The sequence below is a fragment of the Monodon monoceros genome, unplaced genomic scaffold (assembly GCF_005190385.1).
Source record: "Monodon monoceros isolate NGI ecotype Baffin Bay Population unplaced genomic scaffold, NGI_Narwhal_1 Super_Scaffold_16, whole genome shotgun sequence".
Classification (NCBI taxonomy): domain Eukaryota; kingdom Metazoa; phylum Chordata; class Mammalia; order Artiodactyla; family Monodontidae; genus Monodon; species Monodon monoceros.
In genome coordinates this window covers 8186896-8206518 of record NW_021703772.1, presented here as the reverse complement: position 1 = coordinate 8206518, position 19623 = coordinate 8186896, and the positions used below count along the sequence as shown (strand labels likewise).

Genomic DNA, 19623 nt, shown 5'->3' with positions numbered 1-19623 from the left:
CCCTCAGGCCCTCCAGTGTCAGTAACCCTTTTGTTGGGCTCAGAGCCCCTTGTAGTTGCCAGCTTTGTTTTTGCTTCTTTTCGCCAGGGCTCCCCAGTCTGCCAGCGTGTAGGAACCCTATCACAAACTGAGTTGCAAAATAAATGTTATCAAAGCAGTGCTTTAGTTCACTGGGTCTTGACTTCTGTCCCTGTCCAGATTTTGTCCCTAAGCCCAGATTTCAGGCATGTTGGCAGCAGAATACCTTCTAGGCATTGCCCTTTGAAGTAAACTTTTTGTTCCAGGCGGAATTTTTCCATTTGCTCTGCTGAAGAGAAGTTCAATTCTCGAGACACTGCCTTGCACTTGAGGATTTTCTTGGGAACACGGGCTGGTAAAGAAAAAGAAATATTGAAAGCATTTCTGGGAGCTTCTTAGAGATGATTTAGAGTGTATATTATCTATGTTAAATTTCATAAAATGCCTTGGTAACAGAATTACACTTTAATTAAAGGCAGAGGTCCCAAACTGGTCCAGTGCATTTGACTGAAAGATCTTCAAGGAACAATAGATTTAGTGCATCTAAAGGCCTTACCCAGCTCCTCTTATCAGGAAAGGGGCTGAATGGGAACCTTCTTTCTATTCTGTTCCCTGGGTTTTTCTTTTATTTCAGGGAGATAAAAACACAAAGTTTCTTTCAGAAAAAAGTTGAGATCTTTGTATCTTTGGGTATGTTCTAATGCTAAAATTTCAGCACGAGGTGGGTTTTGGGAAGTAGGAGAAAGAAACATAAGAAAGAAACTAGACATCTCAGCACCACGTGGACTGACGTGCTATGCCTGCAGAGGCCCGTCCCCTGGTGGGTCTCCATTAACTCAGTTCCCTGATACCTAGCCCTGCTCTGCGTCATCAGCCCTGTGCAGACAAAGGGTGGAAAGTACCTTCATGCTCCACTCCAGGGACTGACAGGTCTTCTGTTCCTTGCCAGAGTATCTTCCCTGTCTCAGCATCCCGAAGGTTCATCCAATTTCTGATCAATATATTAAGGAAAAACAAGGCACTGAAGTGACTCCTACTTTGTACTCTAGGTGTTTCAGATTTGCTCCTATCAACTCTTGTTTATTTTTTAGTAAGTGGGCCTGACTGCTAAGTGCCAAGAAAGCAAATAAGAATGTGTAGGAGAGGGACTTCCCTGGTGGTTCAGTGGTTAAGACTTCATGTTCCCAATGCAGGGGGCCCGGGTTTGATCCCGCATGCGGCAATGAAGATCCTGCATGCCGCAGCTAAGACCTGGCACAGCCAAATAAATATTTATTTAAAATATTTATTAAAAAAAAAAAGAATGTTTATTTAAAAAAAAAAAAAAAGAATGTTTAGGAGAGTACAAAAGGCATTTAAAGGAAAAAGCAGAGACCCAGGGGAGATATTTTTGTCTACGACATGAGAACTCAGACTGTACACATCTAGAAATTGCAAGAAAGAGGTAGAAAATGAACAGTGCAAAATTTAAAATTTTCCAACAGAATATGACCAGCCAAGATAAAAGACCTAAAGAAACAGATATGAGAGAAATTCCAGTAAATGACTCAGGCAGATTGCCCTACAGTGAAGATCACAGTCCATAAGCTTTACTCACAAGTTCAGACCTCTCAAGTAGCTTTTTAGTGGCCTGCTCTTAAATATGAGAAGATAACCAAGGATCACTAGAAACTCAAGAAAGCATTTACTATGAAAGACAGACCAAAACAAAGAGGAAGAAAAGCAACTTAGAGGAAAAAAAAGACTACAGAGGAAGATATAAACTTTTAAAAATGAGCATTAAAAACAAACACAAAAACAACCAGCAAAACATAATCCTTACAGGGACTTCCCTGCTGGTCCGGTGGTAAAGAATCCACCTTACAATGCAGGGGACATGGGTTCGATCCCTGGTCAGGGAACTAACATTCCACATGCTGTGGGGCAACTAAGCCAGTGCACCACAACTACTGAGCTCATGCACCTCAACTAGAGAGCCCGAGTGTCACAAACTACACAGCCCGAGTGCCACAAACTACAGAGCCCACGTGCCCTGGAATCCATGTGCCACAACTACAGAGCCCATGCGCCCTGGAGCCCATGCACCACAACTAGAGAGAAGCCCGTGCACCGCAACAAAATATCCCACATGCCTCAACGAAGATCCCGTGTGCCGCAACTAAGACCCAAAGCAGCCAAAAAAAAAAAAAAAAAAAAAAAAAACAAACCTTAAAAAAACCATAATCCTTATAAATACTGTACTAAAAATTGTATACCATTGAATTTTGTGTATTTTAGGTGATTTTTCTTTGGCTCAAGGTTACAACTTTTGAGACTGGTCAACTGATAATCTCTTTCAGTCAGAAAATGCCTTCTAACTTACATATTTATATTTTCTTGTTTCTGTATTGCTCATCATACAATAAATGCATCAACAATACCAATTAAATAAAAAAAGTATGTTCAGAGGACAAAAAAAACTCTAGGAAAATATACATTTTGATAGCAGAACCAAACAACTCCACAAACAACTTTGGAAGACAAAGTTGAGAGATTATTTCAGAAAGAAAAAGAAAAAGACTACAAGGATAAAAAACAGGAGAGTAAAGATACAAAAACTGGACATCAGTACAAGAGGTTCAACATCTAACTAGCAGGAATTTGAGAAAGAACAGAAAACACCAAGGAGAGGAAGTCATCAAACAAATGAATTCAAGAAAAGGTCCAGCGAGGGCCCAACTCACATCATTGTGAACTTGCAGAACATCAAGGTTAAAGAGAAGCTTCCAGAGGGAAAATAAGTTGTTACGCAAAGGGTCAAAATCAGAATGAATGAGACTTTTCAACAGGGACTCTGGAGGACAGAAAAAAATGGAGCAGTGCCTTTAAAATTCTCAAGGAAATGATTCCTAAAACTAAAAAGACCTTTACTTTCGCAAGAAACAAATGGTGGGCTTCCCTGATGGTACAGTGGTTAAGAATCTGCCTGCCAATGCAGGGGACACAGGTTCGATCCCTGGTCCAGGAAGATCCCACATGCTGTGGAGTAACTAAGCCCGCGGGCCACAACTACTAGAGCCCACGCAACTAGAGCCCATGCTCCGCAACAAGAGAAGCCACCGCAATGACAAGCCTGCATACCACAACGAAGAGTAGCCCCTGCTCTCTGCAACTAGAGAAAGACCGCAAGCAGCAACAAAGACCCAAAGCAGCCAAAAAATAAATAAATAATTAATTAAAAAAAAAAAAGAAACGAATGGTAACATGCTCCTTCAAAATGACAGGGAAGACCAAGGAAGAAGATGACACTGAATCGAGGAAGGAAGGGATCTAAAACAAGAGACAGGTAAAGGGGTCCTTAGAGTGATGTTGAAGGAGACCCCAAGACAACAGCTCCTTAGCAGGCTTGGAGGGTGACTGGTCCAGGGTCCAGATAGGAGCAAGTCAGAACACTTAGGAAGAGATTTCTTTTTAAGAAGATGAAATTTGGACTTCCCGGTGGCACAGTGGTTAAGAATCCGCCTGCCAATGCAGGGGACATGGGTTCGATCCCTGGTCCAGGAAGATACACATGCCACAAAGCAACTAAGCCCGTGCGCCACAACTACTGAGCCTGCACTCTAGAGCCCGCAAGCCACAACTACTGAGCCCGCGTTGCTGCAACTACTGAAGCCTGCACGCCTAGAGCCCGTGCTCTGCAACAAGAGAAGCCACTGCAATGAGAAGCCGCGCACTGCAACGAAGAGTAGCCCCCACTCGCCGCAACTAGAGAAAGCCCGTGCGCAGCAACGAAGACCCCGTGCAGCCAAAAAACCCAAAAAATTAAAAGATGAAATTTTAAAAAAAAGATGAAATTCATAGAATATGTAATGTGTTTATATGGAAAGAGGATTTATTCAGTTAGGGGAGATTTGGGGGTCACATCAGTGAGAAGTATAGAAAATTGAAGCAAATGAATTAAAAAACCAAGACAATTATTAACATCAGGGAAAAATCAAAGGTGGTACTGGGAGAAAGTAGTAGTTACATTATACTACATGGCTTCATTGCAAACAGTGTTGATGTAATGATAATAAAAACACAGGCTATGGATCCAATACAATTATCCTGGGAGGATGGGGGAAGGAGAAGAGAGTGTATGTGTGATTAAGCATAAAGTATTGAGAAAGAACAAAACTCATTTCCATCGTGGGAAGTTGATAAATAATGCCCAAAACGGAAACATTAAGACATAACCACAGTGTGCTATTTAGAAATATCAAGATTAATACCAAATAAATCAGCTAGAAAGAATTGAAAATAGTTTTCTCTGGGGAGTAGAAAATAGGAATGGGAGCACATGGAATGCTGTTCTTCATTAGAAACTGGGTAGAACTATGACTCTAAATGATGTACACATACAACTTTGATAAAGACTGAATTTAAAAAGATAGTCCCAAGTTATTTTGTCTTTGTTTTTAAAAACAATGAACAAATCATTAAAGGAAAATGAAATTAATATTCTCCATGCATGCTGGCTGAGCCTGAGAAAGATGGTTAACATCTGTGAAGACACTGAGCTTCAGATAGATAGAGTTTACATGCCTTATTTTTTTTTTTTTGCTGTCTAGCAACCAAACCTTCTTCCCAACCAGCACCCTGCAGCCTCCTTTCCCCCATGGAAGGCAGTGACTGCTTTGCACTACAGCAACTAGAAGATCCAGATCCTTCTCTCCTGGTCATGGTGCAGCTGGGGGCAAGCACGTGACCTAGGCTTGGACACCTGGGGCCCTGAAGCTGTAGTCACACAAGGATTTGAGGAAAAGTCAGCATTTCTTCAGGGTGGGGCAGCAGGTAGTGCCAACCCCACCTTTTCTGCAGTGTTTCCCCTGTTCCTCCAACTGCAGTCAGTTCTGAAAGCGCCAGAGAGCCTTTGAGGGCCTTTCTCACTGTTTGGTAGCTTGCAGTGAAGAACCCTGAACAACACAGTTGATTAGCATCATTACGTACTTAATGGTACTACATTTAACCCTCTGGAGAGATTCTTTCTAAGTTTTGCTGCTATATAAAAAAAAGTCACAAAAGAGAACCAAGGGTTATCTAGTAGTGTGCCTTGAATGTGATGGGTACCCTAAGCTTCCTATGCCCTTGGTCTGCTTGTGCACTGTCCCCCGGCATGAACCCACCATTGCTTTGAAGTTGTGTTGGTTGTGCTACTCTCCTCTCCGTGTGTATAATCCTAATAAACCCTCCTTGTATGCTCACTGTATTGCTGAATACTGCTGCTCTGCTGTACCTACGTGGTTTTCTCTCCTCTGTTTCATATTTCCACACTCCACTTTTTTTTAACAACTAAATCCAAAAGCAAGTCAAAAGTATCCATACTTGCTTAGGCCATGTCCTACAATTCTAATTACTACACATATTCTTTTTTTTTTTTTTTTACACATATTCTTACCCATTCTAGAGTCTCCATATATTAAGAGACAGCTTCCCCAACTGGAGAAATAAAACAACAGATACTACGCTCTAGCAAGTCCACGCTGAGCGCTGATCTAAACAGAACTGCCTTAGACACTTAAGCCCAAGGTTTTCAGAAGACACAGTACTTATTCAACCTGCTGTGTACAAGTTTTTTATCCTTTTTCTACAGATAGTCTCTTATGTACAAATACAGCCACACTGGACACCAAACTTTCTTAAATTAAATAACAGAACTAAAATTACTTCTAAAGTTCCAGGCTCACATGCAAGTAGGACATTCCAGCAAAACTACTGCAAGAAAAGCCTTGGGGAAGGGGTTCTCCCCACAAAGCAACAGATGGATCAGACCTAGTAGCTTCTAGAAAAAGAATTACTACCCCTGGCCCAAGTCAGCAAGGAAAAGCCTGGGACCAGGACTTACTCTTCCGTCTGTTAGGGGATGAAAAGAAAACAGCCTTAAATTAGAGCAACCTCTCTGATAATTAGTGGACAGTGAATTTAAGTTTCCTCCATTTTATAACAAGGGAGAGAGGCTGCTAAAAACACATGGTTTGTCTAATATAAGCATCTCTTCTCTTTATAAATAATCAGATTAAGGACTTAATTATCTTTTTGGGAAATATAGTAAAAAAAAAAAATCTTTGGCCAATTCAACAATTAGGCAGTTCCTGCATGTACCCTAATCAGATATGTGGTCTGGTATGATTTAGGTGCAGTCCAGTGCAGGAGCTGGGGACAGACCTCAGGTAGAGAAGGCAGTTGGCAGGTGGTGGTGGAGTGAGAAGGGAAGGCGTGGGGATTGGAAAAAACCAGTTAGATGAGTGGGGTACTAGGTAAATAGACACTATCTATTAGTGTCTATATCATGTGCTTCATTTCATAATCCTAACAAAAACCTATGAGATTTTAGCTTCAGTAAATAATACAACATCCAGTGATGCTGGGATTGAGGCTACTTAGAGCCCCTCCAAGTTCTGTGATTTTAGGAGTGAAAAGGAAGGCTCTTAGTTCATGATAGAGATGCAGTCATTTGGGAACAGCTTTCTAAATCATAAAAATACAAATCCATGATAGCCTATCAGTAAAAAGAAATAAATTATTGAGGTAAGTGTCTTAAAATAATAACAATGTGAAAAATTGGTCCACAGAAGAGGAAGCATATTTGGCTGAAAATGTCGGAAATGAAAGGCAAGCTCTGATGACTGATCATCATCCTGCCGAGAACATTTTTGTTTTAACAGCTTTTTGCCAACCAGATTTTTAAAAGAAAAAGAGCCTGAGTTTTAAGACTCAAAGGTCAAGTCACTTCCAATCTTGAGAGAGGAGAGGATTAGGTGGACAAGCTTTAAAGAGGGGAGGCTGGAGGACTATTTATAAATACCACCTTCTGGGTCAGCCAGGTCTTTTCTCATTTAAAAGCTCCCTGGTGATTTATATGCAGGATGAGCACAAAGGAATGCTTGTTACTAAGGGAGCCTCTGCTTGGAAGAGAGCTGTCCCTGGTAGCCGCTATTCGGAACTAGGCAGGCAAAGGAAGCACTCATACGTAAAAGTAAGAGCAGCTTAAAAATAAGCTTCAGAGCAAAAGCAATAGTTTGTAAAGTATCAAGCCTCAGAAAGGTAACAAAGGAAAGAAACCAAGACAAACATTATGGAAGGATGAGAGACACTTGGCTCAACATGTGGTCTGGTGTGATTTAGGTGCAGTCCAGAGCAGGAGCTGGGGACAGACCTGAGGTAGAGAAGGCAGTCGGGAGGTGGTGGTGGAGTAAGAAGGGAAGGTGTGGGGATTGGAAGAAATCAGTTAGATGAGTGGGGTACTAGGTAAATTTCCTCCAAAGATGTGAATGCAGGAACTGGGATAAAAAGATTTAAAATACTTTGTAACAATCATCTATAGAAGCATTTTGGAAGGAGTACACTGGCTCTTGGGAGCCTTAATTAGTTTTAAACGGAAATTGTCAGTATCAATTTTTATATATCAAGCAGAACACATTCACTGTACACGCCAGGACCTCACCGGCCAGTTGAGGGAGGAAGAAAGAATGAATGAGATTAGGGGAAGGGAAGAGAATAGAGAGAGGGAATGGGGAAGGCAAAGAGAGTAAAGAGGAAAGAAACACAGAACACACACAAACAGGGAAAGAGACTCAAGGGAGAAAGTTAAAGGAAAAAAAAAAAAGACACTGAGAAAAAGAGACAAATAGAAATGCCCACATAAACTCAGAACCAAGAGACAGGGTTAAGACAGAAGGGAACAAAAAGGAAGGGCCTCAGGAAGTTCAGAGATGAGATTCCACAGCTTTTCCTACCTTCATATTGTACTGTAGAGTTGTCTTGGTTAGTGGCTTTCATAGGATGGTTTGAAAATGATGGGTAGAGGAGACTGAACACTCCCACTATCAGCCCCCCTGAAAACGTTAATTGGCTGATTCATAGCTTCCTGGAACTTATCATACAAACTGTGGTTACCAGTGGGGAGAGGGAATAGGGAGGGGCAATATAGGGGTAGGGGAGGTAAGAGGTACAAGCTATTAGGTATAAGATAAGCTACAAGGATATATTGAACAACATGGTGAATATAGCCAATATTTTATAATAACTATAAATGGAGTATAACCTTTAAAAATTGTGAATCACTATATTTATTGTATGCCTGTAACTTATATAATATTGTACAGCAACTAGACTTCAAAAAAATCCGTGGTACTTTCGAGAATGAAAGAGGGTGCTAACTGGGGAGCACGCTTAAATGAGTTGGTTCATGTAAAGTGCTTAGAACAGTCCCTGGGCATTTAGTAAGCAGTGTGTTAGCTATTATTATTATTATTATTAATTATCATCTCCAGTCTGGCCTCCTTGCTTCCATTCTTGACTCCTCCTCCAACCCATTCTCCTCACAGAAGGAAGTGGTTTTTTAGGACTGCAAATTAGATGTCAATCCCATTTTTTCCTTTCCACTTAAAAAAAAAAATGGAGTCCTTTCCATGGTTTCCAAGGTCGCCAGTCACTATCCTCTGGCCACAGTGGGCTCCTTCCTCTGTCTCCGAGACAGTAGAGTCTCTTCTGCCTGGGTGATGCCCGTCCGAGAGCTTCTGCCCTTACTCTTTACACCCTCAGGTCCTGGCTTCAGTGGCACCTCCTCAGAGAGACTCTTGGGACCACTCAGCTTCCAGCAGTTTCTAAGTCCAAATCTGCCTGACTCCTAAGTCAGGGCTCCGTCTGTGCCCCTAGGCCAACACCTGGCCACACCTTGGCCTCCCTTAAGCAGATTTGTGATATCTCCACTTCCCCTGAGAAAAGGCTAAATACCACTCCACCTTTGTGTATTAGCTTCCTGGTCAAAAACCTTCAGTGGATCCTCAGAGTGATCCAGGGCTCTCCATATATCTCAATGATCTCAAACTATCATTCACTCAATAAATGCTTACTGACAACCTACTAGGTGCCAAATATTGACATCAAAGTTGCATGTAAAAAAATTTAGGCAACATTGTTTCATAAAAAGGGACAAGTGGAGGGAAATAATATTTCTAAATTCATATATTATTAAAATTATGATCTTAAATATGTATGTAAAAATATTTTTTCATTGGAAAGATAAGAAATTGCCTTATACTCAGGATCACCTTATATTTGGGCATTATTCTGATAATTTTGTGGGTTTTCTTTACTTAAAACCAAAGAACTTTACTCATTTCCTTCAAGATAATTCATACTCAAGCTGGATAATTTGCAATGATATTGAGATAATTCTCTAATGATATTAACTCCCATTCTGACACCAATCTAAGGATGGAAGATATATAACATTTTGATTCATAGCAATTCACCAAGAAGGGAACTGGTTTACCAAGTATTATTCTAGTCTTTTTTTAAAAAATAAACTTTATTTATTTATTTATGGCTGCATTGGTTCTGTTGCTGCGCGTGGGCTTTCTCTAGTTGTGGAGAGCAGGGGCTACTCTTCATTGCGGTGCGCGGGCTTCTCACTGTGGTGGCTTCTCTTGTTGCAGAGCACGGGCTCTAGGCACGCGGGCTCAGTAGTTGTGGCTCACAGGCTCTAGAACGCAGGCTCAGTAGTTGTGGCATACGGGCTTAGTTGCTCCGTGTCCTGTGGGATGTTCCCGGACCAGGGATTGAACCCGTGTCCCCTGCATTGGCAGGCAGATTCTTAACCAGTGCACCACCAGGGAAGTCCCTGAATAAACTTTTAATTTTAGAATAGTTTTAGATTTACAGAACAGCTGTAAAATAGTAGAGTTCTCATGTAGCCCACACCAGTTCCCCTTATTATAAACATTTACGTTTGTCACAACTGATGAACCGACACTGATACATTATCATTAATTAAAGTCTACAGTTTGTTCAGATTTCCTTGGTTTTAATGTAATGTCCTTTTTCTGTCCTAGGATCCCACATTACATTTAGTTGTCATGTCTCCTGAAGCTCTTCTTGGCTGTGAGAATTTCTCAGACTTCCCTTGTTTTTGATGACCTTGTTGAGGAGCACTTGTCAGGTATTTCCTGAGAGTCTCTCAATTGGGGTTTGTCTGATGTTTTTTCTCATGATTGTGGGTTTTGGGGAGGAAGATCACTGATGTAAAGTGCCATTTTCATCACATCGTGTCAAGGGCACATACTATCAACATGACATCACTGTTGATGTTGACCTCAATCGCTTGGCTGAGGCAGTGCTTGTCAGTCTTCTCCATTGTAAACAGTCTTTTCCCCTTCTTTCCATATTTTACTCTTAGAAGGTAGTTGCTGTACACAGCCTAAATTAAGGGGTGGGAGTTATACTCCACTTCCCCATGGTAAGAATAACTATATAAATTATTTGGAATTATGCAGTGGAGATTGGTCTTTTCTCCCATTTATTTTTAAATCCAATTATTTATTTATATCAGTCCAGTTGGTTTTATTATCAAATGACTGTGCTCTGATACCTAAATTTTTATCTGCAACATGGAAGTGTTTCAACACTAAGTGATCTATTTAAAAATATTTATTTAAGGTGTTCACCTATAAGTCTCAGGGATTCATGTGGATTGTGGGGGGAAGATAGAGACCACAATGTATATTAGTATACAGTCACAAGGAAAAGCTGACAGAGAAGAAAACAAAATTGGTTTGGAGCAGAACACCTGGATTAGGGTTCAATTCTACCACATAATAGCTGTGTGATCTTAGATAAGTCATTTATCCTGCCTGAGTTTTAGTTTGTCAACTACCGATAATACCAAAGCCTTAAGGTTATTGCAGGATTATATGAAATGCCTACAAAAATGGTTTATAAACTGTTAAACATGATACAAATGTAGGACATTATTATATCATAATTATTCAGGATTGGAAAAAGCAAAAAAAAAAAAAAGGAAGTTCTTCTGAGCTATTTCAAATTCTCTAATAAAAGCACATTATCTTAAACGCTGTATAATATTCAATAGGGAAAAATTAAAAGTTAGTGGTATTAGTTAATAGTTTTTGTGTTTCTTTTTGCGGTACGCGGGCCTCTCACTGTTGTGGCCTCACCCGTTGCAGAGCACAGGCTCCGGACGCGCAGGCTCAGCGGCCAATGGCTCACGGGCTCAGCCGCTCCGCGGCATGTGGGATCTTCCCAGACCGGGGCACGAACCCGCGTCCCCTGCATCGGCAGGTGGACTCTCAACCACTGCGCCACCAGGGAAGCCCTAGTTAATGTTTGATTTTGGTTTTACTCACTCAAAACCTTAGAATTCCTAGAATATCTGTTGCAGTGCTTTTTGTTGCTCATATATTAAACAGCATTTCTTTTCCCATCTTCATCTGTTTAAGAGAACAGGTAAGATCTAATTCTACTTTATACTTATAAATACGTATATACTAAAATATTAGATATACAGAGAGCAGAAATTGTATTTAGGGGTTTGAGTAGCTTAACCTGGAAAAAATAAAGGCAGGGATGGCTCCCTTAGTTTTAGCATTTCAAATAAAACCTAACTTTAATTCCTTCTGGTTTTCTACTTCACTCACATTTTACACTGATATGTATTAAATAAAAGTTAGGTAGATTTTTTTTTTTTTACATCTTTATTGGAGTATAATTGCTTTACAATGGTGTGTTAGTTTCTGTTTTATATCAAAGTGAATCAGTTATACATATACATATGTTCCCATATCTCTTCCCTCTTGGGTCTCCCTCCCACCCTCCCTATCCCACCCCTCCAGGCGGTCACAAAGCACCGAGCTGATCTCCCTGTGCTATGCGGCTGCTTCCCACTAGCTATCTACCTTACGTTTGGTAGTGTATATATGTCCATGCCTCTCTCTCACTTTGTCACCGCTTACCCTCCCCCCTCCCCATATCCTCAAGTCCATTCTCTAGTAGGTCTGTGTCTTTATTCCTGTCTTACCCCTAGGTTCTTCATGACATTATTTTTTTCTTAAATTCCGTACATATGTGTTAGCATACGGTATTTGTCTTTCTCTTTCTGACTTACTTCACTCTGTATGACAGACTCTGGGTCTATCCACCTCATTACAAATAGCTCAATTTCGTTTCTTTTTATGGCTGAGTAATATTCCATTGTATATATGTGCCACATCTTCTTTATCCATTCATCCGATGATGGACACCTAGGTTGTTTCCATCTCCTAGCTATTGTAAATAGAGCTGCAATGAACATTCTGGTACATGACTCTTTTTGAATTATGGTTTTCTCAGGGTATATGCCCAGTAGTGGGATTGCTGGGTCGTATGGTAGTTCTATTTGTAGTTTTTTAAGGAACCTCCATACTGTTCTCCACAGTGGCTGTATCAATTTACATTCCCACCAACAGAGCAAGAGTGTTCCCTTTTCTCCACACCCTCTCCAGCATTTATTATTTGTAGATTTTTTGATGATGGCCATTCTGACTGGTGTGAGATGATATCTCATTGTAGTTTTGATTTGCATTTCTCTAATGATTAATGATTTGGGCATTCTTTCATGTGTTTGTTGGCAGTCTGTATATCTTCTTTGGAGAAATGTCTATTTAGGTCTTCTGCTCATTTTTGTATTGGGTTGTTTGTTTTTTTGTTATTGAGCTGCATGAGCTGCTTATAAATTTTGGAGATTAATCCTTTGTCAGTTGCTTCATTTGCAAATATTTTCTCCCATTCTGAGGGCTGTCATTTGGTCTTGTTTATGGTTTCCTTTGCTGTGCAAAAGCTTTGAAGTTTCATTAGGTCCCATTTGTTTATTTTTGTTTTTATTTCCATTTCTCTAGGAGGTGGGTCAAAAAGGATCTTGCTGTGATTTATGTCATAGAGTGTTCTGCCTATGTTTTCCTCTAAGAGTTTGATAGTTTCTGGCCTTACATTTAGGTCTTTAATCCATTTTGAGCTTATTTTTGTGTATGGTGTTAGGGAGTGATCTAATCTCATACTTTTACATGTACCTGTCCAGTTTTCCCAGCACCACTTATTGAAGAGGCTGTCCTTTCTCCACTGTACATTCCTGCCTCCTTTATCAAAGATAAGGTGACCATATGTGCGTGGGTTTATCTCTGGGCTTTCTATCCTGTTCCATTGATCTATCTTTCTGTTTTTGTGCCAGTGTCATACTGTCTTGATTACTGTAGCTTTGTAGTATAGTCTGAAGTCAGGGAGCCTGATTCCTAGAGCTCCGTTTTTCGTTCTCAAGATTGCTTTGGCTATTTGGGGTCTTTTGTGTTACCATACAAATTGTGAATTTTTTTGTTCTAGTTCTGTGAAAAATGCCAGTGGTAGTTTGATAGGGATTGCATTGAATCTGTAGATTGCTTTGGGTAGTAGAGTCATTTTCACAATGTTGATTCTTCCAATCCAAGAACATGGTATATCTCTCCATCTACCTGTATCATCTTTAATTTCTTTCATCAGTGTCTTATAATTTTCTGCATACAGGTCTTTTGTCTCCTTAGGTAGGTTTATTCCTAGATATTTTATTCTTTTTGTTGCAATGGTAAATGGGAGTATTTTCTTGATTTCACTTTCAGATTTTTCATCATTAGTGTATAGGAATGCCAGAGATTTCTGTGCATTAATTTTGTATCCTGCTACTTTACGAAATTCATTGATTAGCTCTAGTAGTTTTCTGATAGCATCTTTAGGATTCTCTATGTATAGTATCATGTCATCTGCAAACAGTGGCAGCTTTACTTCTTCTTTTCCGATTTGGATTCCTTTTATTTCCTTTTCTTCTCTGATTGCTGTGGCTAAAACTTCCAAAACTATGTTGAATAAGAGTGGTGACAGTGGGCAGTCTTGTCTTGTTCCTGATCTTAGTGGAAATGCTTTCAGTTTTTCACCATTGAGGACGATGTTGGCTGTGGGTTTGTCATATATGGCCTTTATTATGTTGAGGAAAGTTCCCTCTATGCCTACTTTCTGCAGGGTTTCTATCATAAATGGGTGTTGAATTTTGTCGAAAGCTTTCTCTGCATCTATTGAGATGATCATATGGTTTTTCTCCTTCAGTTTGTTAATATGGTGTATCACGTTGATTGATTTGCGTACATTGAAGAATCCTTGCATTCCTGGAATAAACCCCACTTGATCATGGTGTATGATCCGTTTAATGTGCTGTTGGATTCTGTTTGCTAGTATTTTGTTGAGGATTTTTGCATCTATATTCATCAGTGATATTGGCCTGTAGTTTTCTTTCTTCGTGACATCCTTGTCTGGTTTTGGTATCAGGGTGATGGTGGCCTCGTAGAACGGGTTTGGGAGTGTTCCTCCCTCTGCTATATTTTGGAAGAGTTTGAGAAGGATAGGTGTTAGCTCTTCTCTAAATGTTTGATAGAATTCGCCTGTGAAGCCATCTGGTCCTGGGCTTTTGTTTGTTGGAAGATTTTTAATCACAGTTTCAATTTTAGTGCTTGTGATGGGTCTGTTCATATTTTCTATTTCTTCCTGATTCAGTCTTGGCAGGTTGTGCATTTCTAAGAATTTGTCCATTTCTTCCAGGTTGTCCATTTTATTGGCATAGAGTTGCTTGTAGTAATCTCTCATGATCTTTTGTATTTCTGCAGTGTCAGTTGTTACTTCTCCTTTTTCATTTCTAATTCTATTGATTTGAGTCTTCTCCCTTTTTTTCTTGATGAGTCTGGCTAATGGTTTATCAATTTTGTTTATCTTCTCAAAGAACCAGCTTTTAGTTTTATTGATCTTTGCTATCGTTTCCTTCATTTCGTTTTCATTTATTTCTGATCTGATTTTTATGATTTCTTTCCTTCTGCTAACTTTGGGGTTTTTTTGTTCTTCAGGGAAGTCCCAGGGGATGCTCATTTTAAAAAGCAATTCTGGACTTCCCTGGTGGCACACTGGTTAAGAATTTGCCTGCCAATACAGGGGACACAGGTTCGAGCCCTGGTCCAGGAAGATCCCACATGCTGCAGAGCAACTAAGCCTGTTCACCACAACTGCTGAGCCTGCGCTCTAGAGCCCGCGAGCCACAACTACTGAGCCCACGTGCTACAACTACTGAAGCCTGGGTGCCTAGAGACTGTGTTCCCCAACAAAGACAAGCCACTTCAATGACAAGCCTGTGCACCGCAACTAAGAGTAGCCTCTGTTCACCGCAACTAGAGAAAGCCTGCGCGCAGCAAGGAAGACCCAATGCAGCCAAAAATAAATAAATAAAAAAAAAAGCAATTCTATGTGCAATAAAATTGAAGTTCCACTTGTCTAGCCTTTACAATCGAATGCACTGTGACTAGAGTTACGTTCCTAAAGTACGAGCTGGATCATATCATTACTTCCTCTTCATAAACCTTCAAAAGACTCACTTCAGAGAAAACTTCCTAACTTCTTAGCTTGGCATTTAAAATTCTTTACATTGTGGCACAAACATCTCTCTAGTCTCCCTTTCTGCTTCACAGCCCTTCCTATCCCTTCCTGTACCCCATTCTCATCTAGGCACAGTGAATATACTATGCCCCATGCAACTCTATGCTCTCTGGTCAGCTTGGGCACTTGTTTGAAGTCTCTCAGGAGAGGAACCAGAAAGATCAAGAGAGTTGAGTGGCCTTTTGGGGACCTAATCAAGTGTTATGATCACCACAAGACCACACCAGACAAGCTGATAAAAGGAGGTGGGAAGAAACCTTTCTTTAGCTTAGAGGACCCCTGTGGAGGTAGCCATGACGGAGGAAAATGGGAGTAACAAAGACACAATAATTATCATTGGCAGAAGCTGGCTATAATTGCCCCAGATGTACCAATTGCAGAGCAAAGGCACCCATATCACCTCAAGAAAATCCCTCTAAAATACAACAAGTGTGACCAGTCTTTACTTCCATCGAGAGAAGGAAACACCCTTTGTCCTTTTCATATAATGCCGTAAATGTTGTAGAGCAAAACTTGTTCCCAAAAATGGCAGCTTCTCATCGTGTGATGGGACTAAGAGAAAGGCAACAAAGCAGAGCTGTTCAGTACCGTAACGAACATTACACAGTTGAGAGGCAGCAGCCCAGGATTTGGAAAGATGGTCAGACTCTGAAGCTGAAGCTTCTTCCACTGTTCCCGCTGCCTCCCCATGAAAGGGAATAGAGCAACGATAAAACAACTGTCTTAGTCTTCGTGCTCCTTCTTACCCTTTCCTCCAAAGATTAAAATTCACCCTTGTTTCTATTACAACTTTAAAAATTACCATGTTTTTTTCTTAATGAAATGAAAACAACTTATTTGTAAAAAGACCCAGAAAAACTCTTAAGTCTTCAGCACTTCTAGAAACACCAAACTGCTCAAGCCAATGGCAATGCTGGTTTCAGTCACTGGCTCCTATTCTAGGTGAAGCTGACTGCTCATGAAGTGATTCACAGGTAAAATACAGCTTTTAATTCTTTCAACCATTAGTAGTTCAGGTCTCCCTTAGTTTGCTCATTCTCCTATATCCTGAGTTTGCAGTCTTTGGATGATGCAGAGTTGAGGGTGACTATTAGGCTATGGAAGAGGAATATACATTTTAAACAATGGATGAAAAGAAATATTTTGTTTTCAAGGAAGAGAATGGGTCAAGAAGTGTTGAGTAAGGAGAAATAAAGATGCTAGTGTAAAGTAAGCCATGGGGAAACACCAGAAGCATTCCCTTTGAAGTCAGAAGTAGGACAGAGATACCTTCTAGCACCACTATTATTTACTTTATTCTGGAGGTACTAGACAATACAATTATAAGAGAAAAGAATATGAAATATAAAAATTGGAAAAGAGAAAATAAAATTATCATTATTTGCAAGTGATATGATTATATATCTGGAAAACCCAAAAGAATCAAAAGAAAACCTACTGTAAATAATAAACAAATAAGGATGCTTGGCCCCAAATTAATACTATATTAACAAATAGCAGAAAATATAATGGAATGAAAAATCTCACAAGCAAAAGGAACAAAAAAGTTAAATACTTAGGAAGAAACATATCAAGAAAGTTGTAAGTTCTGCAAGAAAAAAAAACCTCTAAATGCAACTGAGAGGCACAAAAGAAATATTAAATAAATGGAAAGACCCTAATTTTGGATGGAAAAATTAATGTCATAAAGATTAATCTGTAAATTTAATGCAATCCAAATAAGTGTAACTATAGGATTTTTAAAAAACCAGGTAAACTGATTTTAAAATTCATATGGACAATATGAGAATCATCAGGAAAATCCTGAAAAGTAACAAGAAAAAGGTAACAAGAAATACATCCTTCCAGATATTAAAACTTATAAAGCTATAGTAATTAAAATAGTGTGTAGAGCTGAACGTGACTAGGCAGGTCAATGGAAGAGAACAGAAAATTGACCAATGGAAGAGAATAGAAAAAATCATACGGAATTTAGTATATATTAATAGAGACATTTAAAATCAGTGGCAAAAAAGATGGACTAGTGAATAAATAGTGTTAGGACAAAAGGGTGGCCATACAGAAAAATTAAATCTCTAACTCACTCCTTCCATTAAAATGTATTTCAGATAGATCAAAGTTAAAAAAGGAAGGAAGGAAGGAATAAAGGGAGGAAGGAAGGGGAAAAATACAGAGGGAAATGCGGGAATCTTTTTTATAATCTAGGAGTGGGAAAGGTCTAATATGATGAAAAATCCAGAAGGCTTTATAGGAATTCTCTTCCTTCTCTGACCAAACCTGCAAACTGCCAGAAATCTTCACTTCCTCTGTCATTGCTTTATTCCTCCCACTTAAAGCCTGTAGAGGCTCCCTATTTCATATATAATTTATTCCTCCACTTGATTTAAAAAAAAAACAGTCCAGCTTTTAAACTGCAAGAAAGTTTTAGTTTTCACTATATAACCTTTTATACTGTTCGAAAAAATTTTAATCTGTATATTACTTAAAAATAAAAGCACAAATAGCTTTCGTAGAAATCACTTCCTAATTATTAACCAAAGGACAGGCCTAATGTTTCATGCCCTAGGTCATTTGAATTTCTTTCTTTCTTTGGAAGCTTTTCTCTTTAGTGATGATTTGGACCTGGGTTCCTCACTACTCTAATATATAGTAACTTCTGCAGAAGGAGAGAATTCCAGTAGGATCTGTTGAATTTGATCAGATTAATCTTTGCAGCAGCTTCTGCCATGTCAACTCTGGTGTCACTAGTTTCACTTCACTAAAGGCAGTGTGTGCGGCTTCTTTAAACAGAGGGGCAGAATTACCAGGCCACATGTTTGTACCTCCTGGCTACAACAGACACTATAACCAGGCATCTCCGAACGAATCAAGATTTAAAAATGAGCTTCTACTTGCCAAATGGCCCTCCTCAATGCCTATTTTTGTCTTCTTCTGTCTGATTTTCTAGTACTTGCTCCCCATTACACTTCCCTTTATTCTGAACTCTCATAGGCTTTTAGCAGGTGTTTTGTGTACTAGTTACTGTTTCCCTAATTTGATTATGGGTTTCTTGAGGGCAGAAGTGTACCCACTCATTGAATTTATAGCAAAAACAGGGAAATCTTTAGCTGTGAGTTCCTGGCTTTTGTGTCACATCAACCAGTACCTTTCCAGTGTGCCAAAAGTAATTAGCAAAAATTTTATTTTGGAGGGGGGGTAATAGGGCTAAGAAGGATGAACAATGAAGAAATCGCTTACAAATTATTAGGTCTAGGGTACTCAACATAATGGTAGTCAATATTAGTTTTTTATAGGGTACCTTTTCTTAGGAAGAATTTTTATTTTAGGATTATGCTTGAATTAAGGCAAAAAAGGGACTAATTTCTTAATTAGCATTTTATTTTTATTCTACTTTGTAAAGTACAATTTATCTCTTTTTCATGGCACTTATTAACAGGTATCTTAGAGTTACTGTACAGTTGGGGTTTTTTTATTTGTTTGTTTTTGCTGTGCCTTGTGGCATGCGGGATCTTAGTTACCACTCCCTGCAGTGGAAGTGCGGAGTTTTAACCACTGGACGGCCAGGAGGGTCCCTACTGTACTGTTCTTATTTACTTAGAACTTGGTTATCGTTTTCAGTCTTCCTTAAAAAATAATCAAATTCTAGAAATAATCTTTTCCTGCCATTGTAGTAACAATTTAGAATTATAAACTTTGGAAAATGTAATCTCTTAAAGATGCTACCAAAGTCAAAACAGGGGCACATTCCTAAACTATGCCAGAGAAAACAAGAAAGACCATTAGCTCTATTAGCTTGAAATGTGATCGAGTACAAAGGAATAACTTTTTTTTTACATCTTTATTGGAGTATAATTGCTTTACAATAAGGAATCATTTTTCTCTTTTTTTTTTTTTTTGAGGTACACGGTCCTCTCACTGCTGTGGCCTCTCCCGTTGTGGCGCACAGGCTCCGGACGCGCAGGCTCAGCGGCCATGGCTCACAGGCCCAGCAGCTCCGCAGCATGTGGGATCCTCCCGGACCGGGGCATGAACCCGTGTCCCCTGCATCGGCAGGCGGACTCTCAACCACTGCGACACCAGGGAAGCCCAGGAATCATTTTTAAATGGGCAATTATTATTATAAATAAATAGCACAGTCTCCTTTGTATTTTCATACTATTTTTAGAGATTGGATAGTTTGTAAAGATAAATATCTGTTTGCTGGTCATTTGAATGCACACATTTAACTAGAAAAAGGTACCACATCTAAGATCCTGTGAGATTCCTTAATATAAGAGGAGAGAGAGATTGAAAGGGAGAGAGAAGAGAGAG

General features: G+C 39.6%; 1 protein-coding gene across 3 annotated transcripts in view; it reads right to left on the bottom strand.

The window, feature by feature from the left end:
* Positions 1-19623, bottom strand: part of PDE6D (phosphodiesterase 6D) — a 52498-nt gene that overhangs the window by 3084 nt on the left and 29791 nt on the right. For all 3 annotated transcript variants that reach the window (XM_029225925.1, XM_029225927.1, XM_029225928.1), the window contains exons 2-3: positions 921-1009; positions 245-370 (exon numbers count right to left, since the gene is read on the bottom strand). In XM_029225925.1, the coding sequence (XP_029081758.1) occupies positions 245-370; positions 921-1009 (215 nt within the window). The remainder of the gene's footprint in view (positions 1-244; positions 371-920; positions 1010-19623) is intronic.